The 22,319-nt window shown below is 43.7% G+C and overlaps 1 protein-coding gene across 2 annotated transcripts in view; it reads right to left on the bottom strand.

Moving 5' to 3' along the window:
• Nucleotides 1–942: 942 nt before the first annotated feature.
• Nucleotides 943–22,319, bottom strand: part of KDM5B (lysine demethylase 5B) — a 131,422-nt gene continuing 110,045 nt past the window's right edge. For both annotated transcript variants that reach the window (XM_067531816.1, XM_067531815.1), the window contains 6 exons: nt 21,574–21,732; nt 15,393–15,878; nt 9,078–9,189; nt 4,826–4,980; nt 3,885–4,211; nt 943–1,789 (listed from right to left, as the gene is read on the bottom strand). In XM_067531816.1, the coding sequence (XP_067387917.1) occupies nt 1,658–1,789; nt 3,885–4,211; nt 4,826–4,980; nt 9,078–9,189; nt 15,393–15,878; nt 21,574–21,732 (1,371 nt within the window). In that variant the 3' untranslated portion in view covers nt 943–1,657. The remainder of the gene's footprint in view (nt 1,790–3,884; nt 4,212–4,825; nt 4,981–9,077; nt 9,190–15,392; nt 15,879–21,573; nt 21,733–22,319) is intronic.

Raw genomic sequence — 22,319 nt, forward strand, 5'->3', positions numbered from 1 at the left:
AGTATGTAATCTAGTAGTTATTGCTCAGATAAATAAACCCCTTAGTGTTCTTCCACCCTCTAGTTGTGGGGGAGGGTAGTACAGCCCCGCTAAGATGGACACTCCCTGCTGGGTCCCAGTCCTGTCTCTGGTTCTCAGAGGCCCTTGTCTCTTTGCTGGGGCTCTTGCCCCTCCAGTGAATGGCTGGGCTGGGGGTGGGGTGGAGGACCCGGTCCCACCCTTGACTCCGGGCCCCAACCCAGGAACCCTACAAGTAGTAGCCTCGTTCTGTGGCTTCAAGAAAGCTGCTGGCTTCCCTGGGTTACTTCACCATGCCCCTTGATTTCATGTCTGGACCCTGCTCAGACAGGGGCCCTTCCTGGGCTCCTTCCCAAGGGAGGCTCTTGACCTCTGACAGCCCCACTGGAAGTGGTAGTGCTGAACCAAATTGTCCAGTTCTATCTTCCCCTTCTGGCAGGATCTTTTCCCTGAGGCCTCCAGGCCTAGGAAAGGTCCTTTGCCCTCTTCGGGCAGGGTTTTTCCATCCGCCAGCAAGGTTCTCTTCTGCCAGCATTCTGCTCCTTCTCCTAAACCCTCCTGGTTTCTGACAGAGTCTTGTCTGCTCACACACACTCTGGTAACTCCCCTCACTCTCACAACTCCAGCCACCCCCTTTCCCAGGAGGGGAGGCTTTTAAAAAGTCCTGGGTGGGGCCTTGATTAACCTGGAGTAACCCCTGCTCAGCTACCAGGGAAAAAGGGACTTGCTGAGCCTGGGACTGATATACTGGCCTTCTAGCACTCTCTGGTAGCCATCTAGTTTGACCCTGTCACAAAAAAAAAAAAAAAATTATATATATATATATATAAATGGACTTTTCTTGAGCAAGTTGATTCCACCAATGTAAAGACTGATCAGGAGGGAAAGGGAAGTTGCATGTCAAGCTTTCTAAAAACATCACCATTTAATTTTATAACATAACCAGGGATTTATTCCACAATAGAAACTGCAACATTTGATACAAGCTACCCAAAAAAAGGAGAAAGCCAAAATACAGCGGTGGCAATTACTTTACAGAGCTTTTTCTGTCTTCTACATCGCTAGTCCATCAGTGACACTAGGACCTAAACATTTGCTTTCTGTACATCAACCAATGCTAAAAGCACCAACACGCTGTTCCGAATTGTAATTCCAGTCACTGCAACCAGACATAGAAGTTATTGCTCAGATAAATAAACCTAGTCTACAAAAAACAAAGTGAAAAAAACTAAAGTTTCCAAAGAGTTAACAGAGTAAACAGGGATATCCTCAAAAGAGGATTTATTGGAATTCATGGTGCAGTTTTTTTGCACCTAAACCAAGTTGAATTATGTATGCTGGTATATCCCAGAGAGAGGTAATTTAATGCTGCACAATAAAAGGTGCATATTTCAAATGCCTTCCAAATTGGCAGAAAACCCTACTAAATAGTCAGCATTTCAAACCTCAACAACCACAAACAGCTCAAGGGAAAAAATACAAAAGTGTCAAAAATTTTTTGAGTTCTGAAAAATGATCCCATGAGGATAGAAGTAGCACCATTTGCAGCCTGGCTCTTACACCAGCCCTGTGACTTTATGGAGAAACTCTGATAACCTTCCTTAAAGGAGTCCTGAATGATTTCTGGCAAGTTTTACTTTCAATATTGAGAGTCCTTCCCAGTACAGCTGATGCAGATGTAGTCTTCCTTCTCTGCCATCTCCGGAGAAACACCCACACACACCTGATGGAACCACTGGTTGCAGCTGCCATCACACTGGACCCAATCCACCTAATTGCAAAGAGAAGATTAGTGTTCAGAGAAAGGTAGCACATAAAGTGCAAAGCTTTTGTGGTAAATGATTTTCAAGCTCTTAATCTATCTACTTAAACCAGCCAACATCCTACCCTGAAGGACTGGCTTAGTGACTGCAGGGGCACAGTCAGAAGCAATGGGGTCAATTCCACAAGAGTAACTAAAGCAGTTTGGTGAAGAGCAATGTCCTCCCTCTTTGCCACCCACCCACCCACAGTTTAAAACCCTGGGGAGAGGATTTGAATTTGGGTTTTTTGAAGTTTTTCTTCCGTCACTGTGCAACCCTCACAAACAGCAGGGGAGCTAACGCAGGCACCAAGGGGGCATGAGTATACAACTCAACCCTGCTGTGCATGTACAACCTTGGGAGTGGGCACATCACTTGCTTGCTGTCATATGGTGCTTTATAGTGCCTCTCCCTGCTCTCTCTCTGTGCTCAGTAAACATGAGAGCACCTAGTCTCTAATACCCTAAGATTTTCTCTTGGGCTTGTGATGCTCTCCCCAGGCTTCTGGGCAGTCAGTCAGGGTAGAATGCTCTTTGCTGCTCCCTCCTGTTACTTCCCAGCCTACAATACATTCAGGGATGGCACCCCATGCCCATGTCTCTTCCCAGCTCTCTGCAGAGCTCCCTCCTTCCAGTCATTCCCAGTCTAGTGAGGGAGGCTTGTGTGAAGCCTCCACCCTTCTGCTTTGCCTCTCACTGTGTGTTTGTCTACACCAGGGTGAGGGGGAGTCTCCCATTGCTCCTGTCTGCCTGATCCATGAAGCCTTCCTATACCTGTATCTCAGGGGCACTGAAGGAGACACAGCCTGCCTGCACCCCTGCCATCTCTTCACTTCCTTTCTCTGGCTCCATGTAGATACTCTCCTGACTTATCTTCCTACTTGCCTGCCAGGTTCTCACTCCTGAGACATGGTTTCTCCCACCCAACAACAGAGAGATTCTGGGACTTGTAGCCTAGTAACAATTAGATGCTAACAAAGCATGTTGGGATATAAAAAGACCTGCTTTCCTCAGTCCGGGGGAGATAAGGGATATGGTAGGACTTGCTGAGTTTTTCCCTCCCAAGGAGGAGATGAAGGATGGGCAGGTGTGCTGATCTTTGCAAGGGGAAAGTGCTACAGGAAGAGGTCTACCAAAGAAGCCTTAAAGGTCCATTTGGGACCCCCACACGAAGAGGGGAGAATCCCTGAGAAAATGAAGGTGTTCCAAGGCTCTGAGGGGGCAATACCCAAGGAATTTGGTGTGGCCTGCCTTTTTGAACTCTGTTTACCCTGGAAAGGGGATTTTTGGCTCATCTTGAACCATCCTGCCAGTAGGGAAAGTGAAGCATGGGCCCAGCCTGACAATGGGCAGGTCAGCTGCACTCTTAATGTGACTAATATCGCTTTAGTTTAATTTGGTGACAAGCCAAACTATGTTAAACTGGCATCAGCCCTTCTTAAACTGATTTAGAAGTGTCCACACAAGGGGCTTGCATCAATTTAGATACTGCTAAACTGGTGCAAACTGTGTGTGCAGACACAACCTAAGATTTTTAAAAACAGCTTCTCAATAGCCTTGAAGGAGAAACCATAATAGCTTTTCTGGCAAAGAGACTCCGTAGGATTGTAAGAAATCCAGAATTGTAAGGATCTCTCTCCAAGCTTAATAGGAGAAAGGAAAAAAAGGAGAGTTAGATTCCTGGTGGGAGAATGTGCCAGCTCAATGAGGGAAGAACTGACCAGCCGGAAGGGAGAGAGATGCAGCAAGCAGTAGCCAGCTGCCAAATGGCCCATTTTGAGTTACCGGCCAGCTACTGGAGACATTGGGAGAGGTTCCTATGAAAGCGAAATTCTACTCTAAGGAGTCCCAACAGTTGCCAGGCATGCAAAGAAAAGTGCCAGTAGGGAAGAGACTGAAGGCAAGGCATCTTGCTGGATGAGCTACTCAGGTTTTCCAGGAGCAGAGTGTCTGAAATAGCTCTCTCTGTGTGGATAATGTTTGTCTAAGGAAAGAATTAGGGAGCAGTTGTAATTTCACCTGCTCCCTGCATTCAGTGCCCCACAGCAGCTTCCCATTCACTGACCTCATCTCCTTCAGGCTGCAGGCAGTTCACAGCAGGGCAGATTGCATCTTCATCCTCTGAGTCCTCCTGCTCAGAGAACGACATATCCAAGGGAGGCAAGTGGCTTTCGTTGGAACGCTGCACCTCGAAGAGCCGCTCTCGCTCTCTCTCCAGTTTGCTATGGCTGAGATCCTTGGAGGGATTCAGTTTCAGTTTCTTCTTTTTGGGCGTTCTGAGTTGTTTTACTCTTGCTCTCCTCTCACCACAGAAGCTCTCTCTTTCAAAGCGCCTCTTTAATCTTCTTTCCACATAACCAACTCCATCTCTCTTCCCCCGGCAGCACTCGTTCTAGTGGGAAGGATATTAAAGCAAAACCCTAAGGAATTTATTAAGGCTTTATACTCTAATCCATTATTCAGTGCTCTGTTTCCCCTCCAGCATATCACCCATCCCTTCCTACACTGAAAGGAGGGGTGCCCTCTATGGCATACTAAACACAATCATTCTGGAGCTATTCTTAAGAGCTGAATATTGGGTCAAAGCAAGTATTGGAATGAGAGAGTTTATGTAAGTATGTGATTCTCTCTTTTCTTTCTCTCCTTCAAAGCAGCTTTCCAGTCCAGTCTCTAAGGAAAAGTCTCTTCTTCCCCACTGGACTCATCAGTATCTGTTTACTATTTGAATCAGAATGACCATAGATAAGTCATACAAATGACCAACAAATGCAGTTTCAGAATGCAGAAATGGATCACAAATAATATTCACAGACAGAGAATCCTGCAATGAATTGCACAAAGTTCCCAACCCCTTCTGAAGACACACACACACGTGAAATTTATTGATCACACACACACACACACACACACACACACACACACGTGAAATTTATTGATTCCAGCCAGGACCTCTCAGCTTGGGAAGAACCCCAAACAGAGGGATCGGTGGTGTTGTCAGATACCTGCCTTTTCACTTGTTGATCCTATTGGTGACCTCTGTTCTGTCTGCAAAACAGGGCTCTGCTTTGTGAATAAGATGTCATAGAGCTCTTGTATTTCAGGCAGTGAAACCTGTAGCAGCTGGGCTTCCATCAGCAGCTCATCCAGCTCTGTGCTAATGACTACAACAACAAAACAAAAATTGTAATTTTCTAATGTCAATGCTTGTGATAAAAACAGAGATTTAGAAAAAAAATGTCCCCAATAGTACATACATCAATACAAAGGAAAATTTGGGTAAGATTTTTTTATGCTTAACTGTCTTTGTGCAAATCATCTCTAATAAATCCGGTCAGATACTTCACTATACATTTCTCATTACAACAACATGACTAAAGGAAAGATGAAGGCCTGTGCAGTAACTTGTGGATAGTTATTTGGTGGCAGATCCTTTTACTGGGAATGGCCCCTGTCAAACTCTCTGGGTCACTATCATAAAAACAATTTATTCAGTGTCTGGGTTATGATTTCTATAGTTATGTTTCTTATTGGCTGATAGATTCCAGTCCCTCAACCTGTCTTGGCTGCTTCTCACCAATTTTAAGAAACATGAGGGAGGAAGTTAAATAATGGTCCCTTGAATTAAGGGAGAAAAATTTTCAGAACCACAAAAGGAAAAGGTGAATCACATAAAAAAACATGGAGAGGATCCACAGTAAAGCCAAGGATGAGAGGGGCAAGTTACTAATATAATATTTTTGTAAACAGTGAAAACTGAATATAAGGCTAGATCTTGGCATCTCAGGCAGCAGATGTCTGGAGTGAAAGGCAGGAAGCAACAAGAGTGGCTTGTGAGAGAGGTGGGAAGATGCCATTTGTACTAGACCCTATTCTGGTTTGGTCAACATTAGATCACCTGTGCTAGGAAATAGAACAGAAAGTTAAGGGAGGTGTCATCTGATTAGTAAAAATCTACAGAATCTCAATGTCAATGGTGTCAACCTCTGCAGCATGGTAGGAGGGACTGACTGCCCTTCCAGCTCCAGGTCCCCGGTTTGGTGGAAATTTTGATAATATGTCGTCGGATATGGGTTGAGTTGGACCTTTCTCCCACGGATCACTGATACCAAACATGACAAATTGATAACAATTATGTAGATATATATTTGAGATAATGTTTAAAACCCAACTTTTAAAAATTATACTTTAGAACAGAAATGCATTGCTTACATTAAAAAAAAATTGTGCATTGATCTTTGGTAAACGTAAGGAAGTCAGCCTTGTCATGTAGGACTGAAAATATTTACTCATCAAAGTCATCATCAGTGTCATCTCCATCTAGGGCACCACTGCAAAACACATGGTTACACTGATCCGTGTCCACGCTGCTCTTGTGCATCTCCATACAGAGCAGGCTGCTGACCTACCATGTGCAGTGTGGTTATCATCTGGTCTTTGACATGAGCATTTGATTAGCTGAAGATTGATTCAGAAGCGCATCGTATTTCACACATAACTATAGTGATCAGTCCATCTTCCAAGACTCATCCATGCTCATTTGGGAAGGGTAGTTTTGGATGCACTTGATCATCCCAGAGCCAGTCCATTGCCTGACAATTAGCCCTCTTGATAGCAGGTGTAACTGGCAATTTTTCTCAGTTTGTCTGCTTCTTGGAAAGCATCCACCAGCATAGCTCTACAAACGTTGTAATGTTGGTCTTCACATGGTAAGCCTGGCACATGAATGCCTCCAGTGCACTTATGACCTCACAAGTGACTGTTTCAGCCATTCCAAGCACCTTCAGAGCAGGTAGAGTCTTTGGAGGCTAAATCAAATGCCTTCCAGTAAGATAAGTGGTCTTTCCAGCCAACCTTCCGGTAGTGTTACATCCTGAAAGAGCATGGAAACCTGGCTGTGCGGTGACTTAACAATCCAAGCAATAGAAACACATCTCTGAAGGATATACAGCAATTCCGCTCCCCAGCAGCAAGCACAAACAAACTAATCTTGCAGAAGTCTTGGGTAGTGTCTCACAGAGAGCTTTGGAACATGTGTGTCTCGTGCAAAAATCTGGAGTTTAGTAGCATCTCTCTCTGTGGTATTGACGGCATGCAAGATAATTTTAATGTCAGCTGCCTCATGGGAACTATGAAAGAACTCCAATGAACAGTGCGAGGGAGCAACTTTGTTACACCATGTGAAGATGAAATTCTCTGAGCAATTCATTGCATGCTGGAGTGTTTTTCCTGTAAAGTATATGGTTAACTCTTCCTTCATGAGAGCATGAGACAGTAGCTTCTTCATTTTGACATTGGAGATGTTCATGGAGTCAATGATTTTGTATTGGACAAGTGCAATACCATGAAGTCTCTTCTTTTTGGTAATATTTTAATTGATTCCTTTGCATTCATGAGATGGACTTTGTCACAGGTTCAGTATTTCTCTGCAGCCTCATAATGAAGTTTCAGTCAAGTCTTGGTAGGTGTTAACTGTTTCTGATTTGTTGAGAGCTTGTACCTCAGCCATACCATCTATGATTGTTATGCTGAGAGGCCTCTGCTGGCATAAGGTACCAGTCACATTATCAGTAAGTGCTGGTTTAGAAAGATCATACACGACATGCATTTGTTTGTGTTTTCTTCCAGTTTTGATAGCATCACATTATTTTAAGCTTTTAAGAATATGCGTTGTGTTTCATTTCTGCAGACAGGATTGCTAAAACTATGTTCACATCCCCTGGTTCATCTTCAACAAACACTTTAAGAGCCTTTCTGCTAAGCATTTGTTCCTCTTCAATCCCATTCAAAGCATATACGTGGTAATTTATCAGTTCCAGCCAAGTCCCACAGTTTGCAGTAGAAAAATAAGTATTTGTTTCTATTTTTTTTTTGTAACATAACACATTACAGACATTCTTGGTGTAGCACTCAATGTGATATGCAGTGTCATATGCAGGGACAACTTTTGGGTCAATACACCCACTTAACTTTATTTTCCATGCAACATTCTCACTAAAAGTGACTGCTTCAAACCGTTTCTCACCCATCTCATATGTTGAAACTGCTTAAGAGATGCCTTCCAGCTTCCTCCAGAAACAGAGGCTCTTCTTGAAACACATGCCATGGGTCATAGTATAAGATGAGCCTTACTCATAGCGGGCATTTTCCTGGCATATTCAACTTGTTCCTGATGCTCGATGTATTTCCTTTCCAACCTTGCCAAATTCAGTTTATGGGTTCATGTGTTATAGCATGTAAGATGTCACCAAGCATTCTCCAAAGATTTAGCTACTAGCCCATACCCTTCACCTCCCCATTGTCTAAAACTGATCAAAACCAAAGTAAAAACAGGATTTTGTAATAAATTATTTTGGGATTGTAATTAATTACGTAATGTACATTTTGTAACTATGTGCAAACATTTGCTGATGGATCCAGTAATTTCTGGCTGGATGCTAACATCTTAACCAGTGCTTCCTTACAACTCTTTTGGAATAATAAATAAAGTTGATAATCAATACCACTGAACTACTTCCTTTTTGCCAATGATGGCAAATCAATTTCAAACACTCCTTCTATTTAAAGTAATCTAAAACTTTGAAAAAAATCATGTTCTGAGCATTAATTGACAACACATATTGTCAATCGAGGGCCACAATTTAACTTTCTGAGGGCTTCATGTTTGACAAGCCTGTGTTTAAGTATAATTTAAAAAAATAGATTTGAAACATTTTTGAATATATATCTACATAATATATATCTACAGTATTGTTCTATGTTTGTCAGGTTTGGTACCATTGTATTCAGGGGAGAAAGGACTCTCTCATTCAACCCATTTCCAAAAACATTGTATTATCAAAATTTCCACCAATCAAAGGACCTGGAGTTTGGAGCCGGGGAGGGCAGCAAGATCCCCCGCATCATGCCGCAGAAGGTGACACCACTGAAATTACGATTCTGTAGATTTTTACCAAAAAAGACACATCCTTTACCTTTTTCTACTGTTAACTTGCCCATAGAATTACACATGCTCCCAGACGATGAGGCCTGCCTTAGAAAGATGAAGCCCATTGATCTGATTTCCTGGCTTGTGGTAAGATGGGGTTCAGCCCTTGCCAATCTAGACTGTAATAGCAGCCCAAACTGACTTTCTGAACCTTATGAATACCTCTGCTTTCCATCACTCAAAAGCAAGGACTGAAGAACAAGGCAGGGCCCCCATTTTTATGCTTCAGATCACCCAGTCATACACTGAAAAATGTAAGTGAAGCCTACAAACCATGAAGGGGAATGCAATTCTGTCCTGAAGAAAAGGGAGAATGTAAATACATGGTTCTGTTATCCCAGTCGTGAGGCAAAGAAAAAGACATCACACCAATTGTCTGAGATACCTAATGGAAGAGAAACATTTATTAAACACACTTTTTCCTGTAACACATTTTGAGTTTAATATGTCAGACAAGTCAACAAAAGAAATATTTGTTTCTATTTGAACAAGTGTTTTAACCTTTTAGTATTGCAACTCACTAATTCTATCAAATATCTTGCATCCTCCTTCAACTTAAACCTGGAAATTTATTAAAAGCAATGTTATGGCTGAAGTTTTCATATGAAAAGCTGTGAATTATGGTTTCCACAGAGACCATACAAATTGGTGCCACTGCACTGATCTAGCTTCTTCTACTGCTTTATATAATCTCTAAAGGAAAAGAACTGGCATGTACAACAGATCCAAGTTATAGTCACTGTGGGAATAACAAATGGCTTTCTTGACTTTGGTATCTGTAAAATCGTCAGTCCCAATGCTACATTAATGTAACTTTTACAGCTAATTTCCTTTGCTTCTTAAAAATAAGAAGGGAACTTGCACACTGAGATTCTGTATATTTATCTGATCAGTCATAGGATTAATTGCAGGGACAGTTTGAAGTGTATATAGCTAATTTAACATGTACCAAGTGCAAAGATTATGAAAGTAACTCTTAGCTACTAAACATAGGCCCTCTTCTCCACTGAACTTTGTGCAACCCTCTTGCTGATCTCAGTGGGATTTCTGCTCTGAACAGAGGATAGTATGTAGACCACACACTTCAGTTAAATCTAGAATTCAACCTTCTCCTCCAAACAAGTTTGACAGCCCAATCTAGACAAATATTCTTTAACAGGAGAACATAGTGTGGTCCTGTGACTAGGGCACTGGCTTGGGACTCAGTAGATGTAGGTTCTATTAATCTCTTGATGTCTTCAAATCTAGGTGAGATGCCTTTCTGGAAGATATGCTTTAGTGAAACACAAACCATTGGGCTCAACACAGGGGTAAACAGGTAGAATTTAATGGCATTTGAGTCTATGAACAGAGCAAGTGCCAGATTTTCAAATGTGTTTAGGTGCCTAAAGATGCAGCTAGGCACTGAATGGGATTTTCAAACATGCCCAAGCATGTTTAGTGCCTAACTCCCATAGGTTTCCATTGAGATAGGCACCTAACCTGCTTGGGTACTTTTGAAAACCCCATTCATGCTTAGCTGAATCTTTAGGCACCTAAACACCTTTGAAAATCTGGCATTAAATCAATGACAATTTCTTAAGCAATTTTTTCAAACTAAGGTAAAAACTTCCACATTCTTCACTAAAGGCTTTAGCCAAAATGTTCAAACTTGGGTGGTTAAGATTATGTATTTAAAACAGGTAAATATCTGGTTAACTTCAGTGGGAGCTGTGGTTGCTCAGCAACCATAACAATTAGGCCAATTTTATTTAGGCACCTAAATAGGAATTTAAGTGATTAATTTTAGGCACTCCATTCGAAAATTTTAATCTATATACTTGCCAAAAGTGGCAAAAGTATCTGAGTTACCAGAGTACCAAAATATTTCTTAAAGCATGAACAGCATATTTTTCATGTGTAGGCAGGTCAAAAGTGACCAAATAGATAAGTCTGATATCTAACAAGGTTAGGCTAAAGGAGTAAGACGCTTCAGCCAACAGAGAGATTTGGGATTTACTTCAAGTTATAGGCACCCCAAAGGTAACCCCACAAAGGAGTTGTGTTTTGTGGGGGAGGAAAGAAGGAGTCTATTTTTTATGCACAAAGACCTGAAACTTTTCTTTTAAAGCCTTAGAAAAAAATTTAAAAATAAAGTCTGGTTTTGCTGAGGGAACTCTTACCTCTTAACATTCACAGTAAACATGCTCTGTGTAACACCCAAATACAACAGCAATCCTGTTCTTCTGAAAACTGAGCCCCCCTCCTTCAGGAAAATGAAATCCATCACACACCTCGTCAACCCTACCATGTGTTGTCAAAGGCTGTACCCATCTTAATGTATACACCTACACACCCTCAGCTAGTCCCGTCCCCCCATGAATACTCGCACAGAAATGGTGCTTTATCAGGATAGGTAGGGATACTGAATTTTCAACAGAGACTTAATCCAAAAAAATAGTCACTGATGTCAAATACATGTTGTTTAAAAATTCCAAAACCAAACAAACCAGTTTTATACTAACCAAGAAAGCCTTCCCTTCTCATTCCCCTTCAACTTTCATTCCATTGACATGTGACATCATTACAGTAATTCTCCAGTCTGAAAGGACCTAATTTCTTAATATAAAAAATCCACCTCCTTTTTTGAGGGAAAAAATACACCCTCACATGCCCTCCAAACAACAAAAACTCCCCAACCCTGCCCCCTCATCACTGACTTTTAGGCCTCTTTTGCACATCATAAAGCAGATTAAAAAAAGTAAAAAAAGGACACACCCAATTGTTTCCTTCTGCAGATCACTTCAACTTCAACGCTTCAAACAGAACAGCATTCTCCCTCATAAAAAACGGTCACTAACCTTTCATAACTGTTGTTCTTCGAGGTGTGTTGCTCATGTCCATTCCATGTTAAGTGTGTACACACCGTGTTCATTGCTGCCGGAGATATTTCCCTCAGTGGTATCCGTTGAGTGGTGCTAGCGCCCTCTGAACTTTTGCTCTTTTATCAGCAGGCCCAGCACTTGGAAGGTGGCCCAGACTGTACTGATGCTGTACTGGGCCTGCAAGTAACTGGGCCTGCAACCAACCTTTGATCAGTCAGTTGTTGAGGTATGGGTAGACTTGCATACCTCAACACCTGAGGAAGGCAGCTACTAACACCATACACTTTGTGAAAACCCAGGCAGCTGCCAATAGGTCAAAGAAGAGAGCAGTGAATTGGTAGTGGCATTAGCCCACTACAGACCGGAGAAATCACTTGTGGCCATGGAAGGTAGAGATGTGGAAATAAGTCTCCTTTAGATCGAGGGCGGTGTACCAATCTCTTGGATCAAGGAGGGAATGATGGAAACCAGGGAGACCCTGCAGAGCACCTCAGTTTCTTGAGATATCTGTTGAGGCATCGCAGGTCCCTTTGAGGCAGGCAAAGGCCCCCTTTGGGATTAGGAAATACCAGGAGTAAAATCCCCTCCCTCTCAAATCTTGGGGAACTTCCTACATGGTCCCCACACGTAGGAGGGACTGTACCTCCTAGATGAGGAGTTGCTCATGAGAAGGGTCTCTGAAGAAGGATGGGGGTGTGGAAGACGAGTGGATAAAAACTGAACTGTTACTGTTCTCAGGACCCAACAGTCCAATGCTATATATGACCATGCTTGACTGAAAGGCGACAGATGGTCCAAAAACAAAAGAGGGAAGTGGATCTGGAGCTGTGACTGATATAATGTCCTTGGGTGCACCTTCAAACGGCCTGCTTGGCCCTGCAACGGTATCTCTGAGAGCCCTACTGGGAAGCTGAGGTGGACTGGGGGGGAGGGGGGCGGCGGCCTAATTTGTAACCCTTCCCCTTTGTTTTGTAGGGCTCCTGTCTGGGAGGCCCAGCAAACCTGGGAGGCTGCTGGGGCCTAAAGTTCTTCCTGGAAGCTGGTAGCATGTAAAGGTCTAAGAAATGAAGGGTGGCCCTTGAGTCCTTGAGGCTGTGAAGTTTTGAGGCCTTCTGATCCGAGCAAAGAAACAAGCCTTCAAAGGGAAGGTTGGACATACTGCTGGACCTCATGCAGGAGGCCGAGGTATTGGAGCCACGAACACCACCTCATGGTGACAGCAGAGGCCATTGTCCTGGCTGCCAAGTTGGCCGCATCCAGGGCAGCCTGGAGGGAGGTCTTGGCCACATTCATGCCCTCCTCCAGGATGTCTGCAAACTCCTGCTTTGACTCCTGCAGTAGAGTCTCCTTAAATTTGGACAAAGAGTCCCAAAGGTTAAAATCACTTCTCCACAGCAGAATCTGCTGGTTGGAGATACATAACTGAAGGCTGTGCATGGAATAAATCTTTCTTCCAAAAAGGTCTAGTCTTTTGGTGTCTTTATTCTTGGGGGTTGTGCTCGACTGTCCCTGCCTGTCCTGTTCATTTGCTACCAACACTATCAGGGATCATGGAAGGGGGGAGAGTAAAGGTATTTGAACCCACATTGCTGAAGGGAGTCCTTGCGGAGTTGGTGAGACTGGAAGAGACAGCAGGTCCTTCGCCCCTTGGAAAGCCTCCAGGGTCAAAGGAACCAGCAGATGTCTGGTACCATGGCTGCTTCCGGGAGTTGGTGGAGGGTCCTGCACCGGACTTAACGCTTTAGGTGGAATTGATGGTGCTATTACCAGTTCAGGGGAGGACAAGTGGCCTGGCATGGGTCTCCCTGAGCTGGTCTCTCCTTGCTTCTCCTCTCTCTTCTGCATTGGTGAGCGCCCTCTCTCGGTGTGCTATTTTTTATGCTTCTTCCTCGGCACCAGAGATGGTGAACGGTGCCGGGAAGAGCACGATGCTGGGGGAACACTTTGCACATATGCTGAAGTGCTCAGCACCAATTCAGAGTGACTCGGCTCTGAGACTGGTCTGAGGGTGGCCTCCATGTAGATAACCTTCAGCCAAATGTCTCTGTCTTTCTTAGTGTGAGGTGTGAAGTCCTAGCAGATCTGGCACTTGTCCTTTACATGTTTCCCCCAGACACTTTAAGCAGCTGGAGTGCGAGACACTCACAGACATAGGTTTACCTTAAGAGGCACATGGCTTGAAGCCCAGGGACCAGGTCATGCTCGGCCCCTGGGGTGAAGAGTCCCTCGACGACAGGGACCAACTACTTATGCTATTCTTTACACTACATTAAATCTAAGAAGTATATACACTAACTACAGCAAAGTATGATAACTAGGAACAGAGAAGAGTCCAAACCACTTGGAAAGAAGCCTTGCTGTAGGGTGACCAGATGTCCCGATTTTATAAGGGCAGTCCCGATATTTGGGAATTTTTCTTATATTAGGCGCCTATTATCCCCTACCCCCTATCCTGATTTTTCACACTTGCTATCTGGTTACCCTACCTTGCTGCAGTAAGAAGGATCATTTCAGCAACTGTCACAGGCAGTAAGAAAGAACTGAGAGGGTGTGGGGCCTGCGGCGTGCCTTATACCAGCACATAAGTGAGCAAGTCCAGAGGGCACTAGAGCTGGCCCTATGGATACCACAGAGGGAAAAATTTCTGGCAACAGTGCCGTGGCATGCACACACCTACCATGGAATGGACATGAGCAAGCACTCAAAGAACTGAAGTGTCATAACAGTAATTTCTCTTGACATCCCCCTCCTCTTGTGTATGTAGGATGAAACTAAATCAGACTAAAGATCAGACTATGTGATCATAATGATCCTTTCTGGCCTTAAAATCTACCAGTCCACTACCATCACAGTACCCTGAACCATTTTAAAATTAAAGAATCTTAACAAATATAAGAGAGTAGGTGACAAACATACTCTTTCATGATATCCTGCAAGATATCATGTATACTATCTCTAGCTCAAGAAGCAGGATCTTAAGGCTCTGTGGGAAAGGAGAAGGAAATATGTTCCACACCCAGAGGACTTACTATAGGCTGATTCATGGAGTGGCCTGACCATCAATCAGAGACCCCCTCAAAGGCTTTGCTACAAAGGAGAAGAGGAGTAAAGGATAGTAATATGCCATAGTGGAGGAGGCAGGTATCATCCTAAAAATCCCTCCTCCAGAGTAAAGTTGGACACACTGAACAGGAGGTAAGATTTGCTACTTTGTTACCAGTTCCTGGCATATGAGGTTATATTGAAAAAATCTTTATATTCCTTATTTGTGACTGCCTCAGGAACTGAATCCTGCTCCTACCCAGAAACAATTGCTGAGCAGGACAATCTTTCAATCCCCTGCACAGACGTGCCACACAGGAATGCAGAATACCAGGGGTAGGCCCATTAGGAGGTTCCAATGAGAAGGATTCAGCATTCTGAGTTCCAGCATGGCAGAAAGGCAGTATTCCAAGTTGCTGGGCAATATGATGGATAATACACACATACTCCCCAACTGACAAGGTCAACTCCTAGTTCCTAGAAGTTGTAGAGGGATCAAGACTTGAGAATTAGCCAGCAATACACTAATAATCTGCCATGGTAATACTTGTTTGAATACACTAGGTGAATATATAATTAACCTGTCTCAAGTAAAATCTACAAAATGCAAAGGAATTTGGCAAACTGCTCTTGCTGAACATACATCACCCCTAGCCACTCCTAGAAGTAAGTTCAATCTTACCTTGTTTGTCTCTGGCAGCTGGTGTGCTGTGGCTTGCCATCTACTGTACAATAATCCTGAGCCAATTTTATCTTGTATAAGTTTTAGATTCCCTGAGTACAACATTTGCTGTGCTCTGTGCTGCCAGTTTACAGTTCTCTCTATCAGATACCGTAAAGCATCTCCCTCAGGAAGCCTCACACGGATACGCTGCAGGGAAGCCAGTAAAGGGAGAATTTTTTCTAAGGGTGGCTTTTCCGATCTATGGCAGTGAGGACAGAGCCAAACACGAGGTCCCTGCAAAATATTGGGCACTGAAACACAGCTGGTATGAAAGACCCCTCTGCAGAGTTCACATTGTATCATTGGTGCTTCTGGCTCTTTCTGGCAAAGGCAGACTTTCATCTCTCCATCATCTTCATTAGGTAGCACCTTCCCTTCATTTGCTGCTCTCAGAGAACGCAGTGCCTCCATCTCCTTTAAACGGGCTTCCCCAAGTGTGGCCATCTGCAAGGGAGTTAAAACAAATGCATTTAATTCCAGGATCAGCAAAAACAGAATCCCCTCTCAATGTAGGTTACGCATTGGAGTTCTTTGAATGAACTCTGAACATTCACACTCTTGAACTGTGCCAATGATGCAGATTAGACCTACCAGTAACAGAGCCAGCTGGAATGCTCTCATGATCCCTGGCCCTCCCTTCACAGCTGCTTACATTTGGAAGGCGAGGCTGCAAGAGTGGGCCTGATGTTCTGTCTGCCTCAATTCCTTCTACCACTTTCCTTGGGTCCAAAGTTATAGCTAGGACTCAGGGGAACAGGGAAGGTAGATGGGGAACATGAATGGACAGAGTCCATCTCGGAGAACTCATTACAGATGAGTAAACCTTCACTTCTTCAGCCAGTGGCCACCACACACTCCTACTCTTGGTGTTTGGTAAGCTGCTCTCCTCCTTCTGAACACTAAGATGAAAAGGCCTACTTAAACAGAGATTTTAATACTTCTGTACCAAACTGAGCATCTGATTTAGATGTCAGATCTAAGGCACAATGTGCTGTGAAGGTATGAACTGAGCTTCAAAAGGTAATAGTAAGCAGATCTTGCTAATATGTAAGCAGATCTAAGAGAGGCCATGGGAGCAGCCTTCACTCTAGTTGGATGTGCTCTATGCCCTTCAGGAAGAGGAGCATAGGTGTGTTTATAACACTCTTCAATATAGTCTAATTCATTTAGAAAGGCATTGGGATGTGAGTGCCTGAATTTTACTCTCTTCTTCATAAAAGACAAACGGTCTAGGTGATTTCCTGTATTCCTCAGACCTATTCAAATAGCAAGGTAATGCTCTTGTAACATCCAAGGTATATAGATTAGCTTCCCCTAAGTGGAAGTGAAGTCTAAGGAAAAATACTAGAAAAGATAGGACTGGAATTTTGTTACCACCCTGGAGAAATGTAGGGTGTATGATGAAGGACCTCTTTGTCTTTGTGAAAGACTATGAGAGGGAGGCAGGGTCAGCCTTGAGACCCTGCAGCGGAAATGATAGCTACAATAAAGGGAAGTTTGATGAGCTAAGTACTAGACTGAGGTCCTTGTGATGGTGTGGGTTCTCTAACTAGAGGTAGATTTTCTTTAAAACCCTCCAAAAACCTTTTTATTATAAAATACAGTTTTGCCTGACTAAGCTGTGATGAGATGAGACGACTGTGAGATGTGCTTTTACTGATGATGTGGAGTCTCAAGGATTTAAAATGAAGTATGGATGGAATCTGTGTTTATTTTATTGCTGGATGCTCACAAATAGAACCTTTTCTCTACTTATGATCATAACCTAGGTGAGCCAAGTGCTTCCTGAAGTTTAAAAGACTCTCCTGTATCTTTTCCAAACAGATCAGTCAAAGTCCTACAACCCATCTGTCAAGCGGCAAGAGTCTAAGTCTGGAGGTAAATCTGATCACTCTTCTAGGTCAACAAGTCTGGAATTGTGGGGAGATTCTTGTGAGAGCTGCAGTAGAGCCAAGAACCATTGTTATTTCACCCCAGTCTGGGGCAATCAGAACAGAATTCAGAAATGTAGGACTAGAAAATACCTCAATAGTTCATCTAGTCCAGTCCCCTACACAGAGGCAGGATTAAGTATTATCAGACCATACCTAACATGTGTTTGTCTAACCTGTTCATAAAAACCTCTAGTGAGAAGATTCCACAACCTCCCTAGGTAATATGTTTCAGTGCTTAACCACTATTACAGTTAGGAAGTTTTTCTCAATGTCTAATCTAAGCCCATGACTTCTTGTCCTGTCCTCAGCAGACAAGAACAATTTATCATCTTCCTCTTTATAACAACCTTTTTCATACTTAAAGACTTATTCCCTCCTCCCCCACCCTCCCAGTCTGCTCTTCGCCAGCCTAAACAAACCCAATTTTTTCATCTTTCCTTGTAGGCCGAGGTTTTTAACCTTTAACCATTTTTGTTGCTCTCCTTTGTTCTGCTTCCAATTTGCCCACATCTTTCCTAAAGTGTGGTGCCCAGAACTGGACACAATACTCCAGTTGAGACTTTAACAGTGCTGAGAAGAATGGAAGAACTACTTTTTGTGTCTTGCCTTCAGCACTCCTGCTAATACATCCCAGAATGATATTCACTTTTTTTTTTTTTTTGGCAACAGTATTACACGGTTGACTTGTATTTAGTTTCTGATCCACTTTAACCCCCAAATCCTTTTCTGCAGTACTCCTTCCTAGACAATCATTTCCCATTTTGTATTTGGGCAATTGATTATTCCATCTTAAGTGCAGTACTTTGCATTTGTTCTTATTGAATTTCATTCTGTTTATATAAGATCAATTCTCCAGTTTGTAAAGATCATTTTGAATTCTAATCCTCTCCTCCAAAGTATTTGCAACCCCTCCTAGGTTGGAATCATACAAAACTTTGTAAGTGTACTCTCTATGCCATTACCCAAATAATTTATGAAAATATTGAATAGAGCTGGACGCAAGACTGATCCTTGCGGGACCCCACTTGAGATGCCCTTCCAGCTTGACTGTGAACCACTGATGATTACTCTCAGAGTAAGATTCTGAGTAAGTCGGATGACAGGAAGCAGTATGGGAGACTGAATAGACAGTGCAAAAAAGTCGGAGAACCAGCGCTGTCTTGGCCACACAAGAGCAATGATAATAAGCTTGGTCCGTCCATGTTGAGTTTGAGGATGACCTGAGGGATGACTTGAATCGGTGGAAAGATTCAGCAGCTCATTCAATCAACAGGGCTATAGATGATGTAACCATGGAACAAAGGAGAGGTCGGGACCAAAAGGCAGAGGAGGTCTGGTACCCTGCCAACATCGTAACAGTTGGTATTGGCATCTACCTTGCTGGTACCGAACTCAACGGATGCCTGGAGGCTGAAACTGGAGTCAGTGGTACAGGGTTTCATCTCCCTATTCAGTACCAGGGAAGGGTTAAATGTACCTACGCCATCCTGCATGCTGGAACCAACTCTGTACTGGTCTGTATTTTTCTTGGGGGAGGCAGAAGAGTCACTCTGAGACCTGGTGCAGTCTCAGTTGGTCTTATGCAACCTGTTCCTTGGCACAGTCAACAGTCCTCTGTTTCATGTTCCAGAGCAGGTGTCTCTCTGAAGAAGCACTTTCGGAACCTAAGGGCGATCTCCAACCCAATTAGGGACGATCTGCCATGATGGCTCCCAGCTTGCTGATTCTCCTGGCTAAGTAATAGCCACTAAAAATGTGACTTTCATGGACAAGTGGGGCATGGAACATGTCGCCCAGGGTTCAAAGGGAGGTTTGCTGAATGCCAACAGAATGAGATTGAGGTCCCTTTGAGGTGTAGGTTTGATCACTGGTGGGAAGGTCCTGTTTAGGCCCTTCATAAATCATACTGAGGTTGGGTGGGTAAAGACAGAACATCCTTCTATCGGAGGGAGGAAGGCACTAATTGCTGCAAGGTGGACCCACAATGAGCTAAGAGAACCTTGAGTTTTTTAGGGACAAGAGATAACCTAAAATGACTGGAATATCTTCAGTTACTAGAGAAGACTGATTGTGCTGTACCAAGGCATAGAAATGCCTCTATTTAGCCAGGTAGCAGATCCTACTTAAATCTTTCCTACTTTGGGTAAGTATCACCTGAACAGAGGCCAAGCAGGCATGTTCTATTTCTGACACCCATCCAAATACCAAGATGTAAGGTGGAGTGAGCACAGATTAGGGTGTCACATTCTGACCCCCTCCTGAGTTAGGAGGCCTGGAAAGGGATGGATCTTGATTGAAAGCAGACTGATATTGTCAGGAGCTCCAGGAACCAAAACCGCCTTGGCCAATTGGGTGCTACAAGAATGATGCTGGCCCTGTTGCGACATATCTTTCTTATGACCTGTGGAAGCAGGGGAATGGGAGAAAAAGCGTATCTAAGATCATTTGTCCACGACAACACGATAGCGTCACCCAGGGAGCCATGGCCAATGGCTCCTCTGGAGCAATACAACAGACATTTTCTGTTCATTTGGGACGCAAAGAGGTATACCCCATTATGCAATTATTTCCTTCAGGATCAAGTTGTGGCTCTCCCACTCGTGGTCCACTGAGACGTGCCTGCTTAGGTTGTCTGCTAAGGAGTTCTGAATGCCTGGCGGGTAAGCAGCCAAGATCATGATGCGGCTTCTGATGCACCAGTTTCAGAGCCTGACTGCTTCCAGGCAGAAGGGAAGAGATCTTGTTCCACCTTGTTTATGTAAATGATGGCAGTGATATTGCCTGACATCACTTGGATATGGAGTGAGCGTATGAGTGGGAGCAAGGCAGACTGCCATCAGTTCTAGCATGTTGATGTGGAGTCTGGCCTCTCATGGGGTGCCTTGAGCAGTGCGGTTGTTCAGGTAAGCACCGCTCCCCAGAAAGGAGATGTCCATTACGATGGTGGGAGGAGAAGAGGAAAAAAAGAAGAGTAAAAATGTATGGGTGGTTGGTTTTTTTAAGGTTTCTTAGGAGCTGCTGTCTTCCCGTTCTGGGTGGGGGGCAGGGAACAGCCCTGTGCTTCAATGTAATTCCTCTGTAATCCAGTCACCCAAGGATAGGCAAATCCTGATTAAGTGAAGAGCCCAGTAGGGAGCATGGCAGTCTGAAAGGACAACTGTCTGATTTTCTGAAAGACCTAGTAATTTGGGCTTTGTTCAGTAAATCAAGTGGCATTTTGTACATAAAACAGGGATTTTTCACTTCCTGCTCCATCATCCAATGATTCATGAGAAACGGAGACCTAATGTGCTTCTTGCCTGGGCATAGATTACCCAAAGCACTCCTTGAATTTGGACATGGAGTCCCAGCTGTGAAGGTTGGAGAGAAACCTTTTCTACCTCTGAGACTTAGAACCAGTTTCTCTGGCTGAGTTGATGTGCCCCTACCTCTCAGCTCACAAACCAATTCCTCTTCTAAACCTGAAACACAGAAGAAGCAACCACGAATTTGGAGAGCATCTCTGCTAATATGAACAGGACTGGGAATCTTTTCTGAAGGAAACTTGCTGCTCCTGGCTGAGCTTTTCCACAGTGGATGGAGGCATCATAAAACCCTGACGTGCTGGTCTGACTCTGAGGTTCATGCTCTGGCAAAGGGAAAGGCACCTGGCTAGTAGTAGGCAGAACAGAAACTGCCCTCAGAAGCTTCTGAAAGGCAGCCTCACAAGCCTAGTATCTCTTGGACTTTGCTAGGAGTACGCAGAGCAGCTCTGCATGGGTGTGTGTTGGCTCAGGAGTGAGGGGAAGAGTGGGAAGACAGAGCCCAGTAGAGAGATGTTGCACCAGAGCGTTGGCGCCTCAGTACCCTGGTGATTCCCAGGCTGAAAATTGGAGCTACACATTGAAACGAGATAGCTATTGAACAAATAAAAGAATAAAATCTAATATATATAAAAACAAACTGGTGAGAAAAAGCCAAACTGACTACTTCTTCCATCACCGAAGGCAGAACTTTTGGCAGCCTGAAGAGAGGGGCAAGAATTAGCAACACCACAAGACTTTTCAGAATTCTACACCCTTCTTGTGGAAAACTGGGAGAGAAGCTGGGCAGCAGACAGGAGTGAGTGATAGTGCCAGAGAGAAACAAGAGATGCAAGTGTGTTATACAATTAAAATGGGAAAAAAGCCCTAAGAGGAGCCTGTATTTCAAAGCTTAATACATACCGCAGAGGCAGTCTCCTTACTCTCACACAGAGCTCTTTCCAGATCACTCAGACTCTCCAGCCTGGTCCCTCTCTTCTTTCCATTTGGCACTTGCTCCTTTAATTTCTTCTGTTTTCTTTTAAGCCCCAGTGTTCCAATATCACATCTGGGAGACAACACCTAAGAAACAGCCAAAGCACAATTGTCTGGAGCACTTCTCAATGCATTTATCATGGCATAACACATGGCCATGCACTTATAAGACCATTTCGAACAGAGGTACCTAAAACTTTGACTAACCAAAGGTTATGTGGGGGGGAAAAACAGGAGCCAGAGGACTGAATCCCATTTACTGAAATAGAAGAGACTGCAGCCAATTTCATCTTTAATATGGAGCGGAGGCACATGGAGACTCTGCTACAGCATTCCCTCTTGACCTAAGCAGTCAGCTCCTGGCCACACTGTAAGACTGCCCCTCCCTCCCCGATACCCCCCAACTTATAAACTAGGGTCAAGATGAAAAATGTTCAGCCCAGGTTAGGAATATTTCCAGTTGCTGCAGCAGCTTAGATTCATACCCAAGCTAATGAACAGTGTCACAAGCACCTCTCTGCTCACAGTGCACCTAAGAATTTGATTTGGGAAGTTTGTCTGCACAGTTAGTCTTTGTTTACAATTTCGTTAACTAGTTAATGAAAATACAAAACACGCCTTCTCTAGGCTGAAGAGAAGCATGCATTACATTTAGAATATACACAACACCTTTA

Source organism: Emydura macquarii, unplaced genomic scaffold, assembly GCF_026122565.2.
Source record: "Emydura macquarii macquarii isolate MOO-44397 ecotype Brisbane River unplaced genomic scaffold, CSIRO-AGI_Emac_v2 contig_3220, whole genome shotgun sequence".
Taxonomy (NCBI): domain Eukaryota; kingdom Metazoa; phylum Chordata; order Testudines; family Chelidae; genus Emydura; species Emydura macquarii.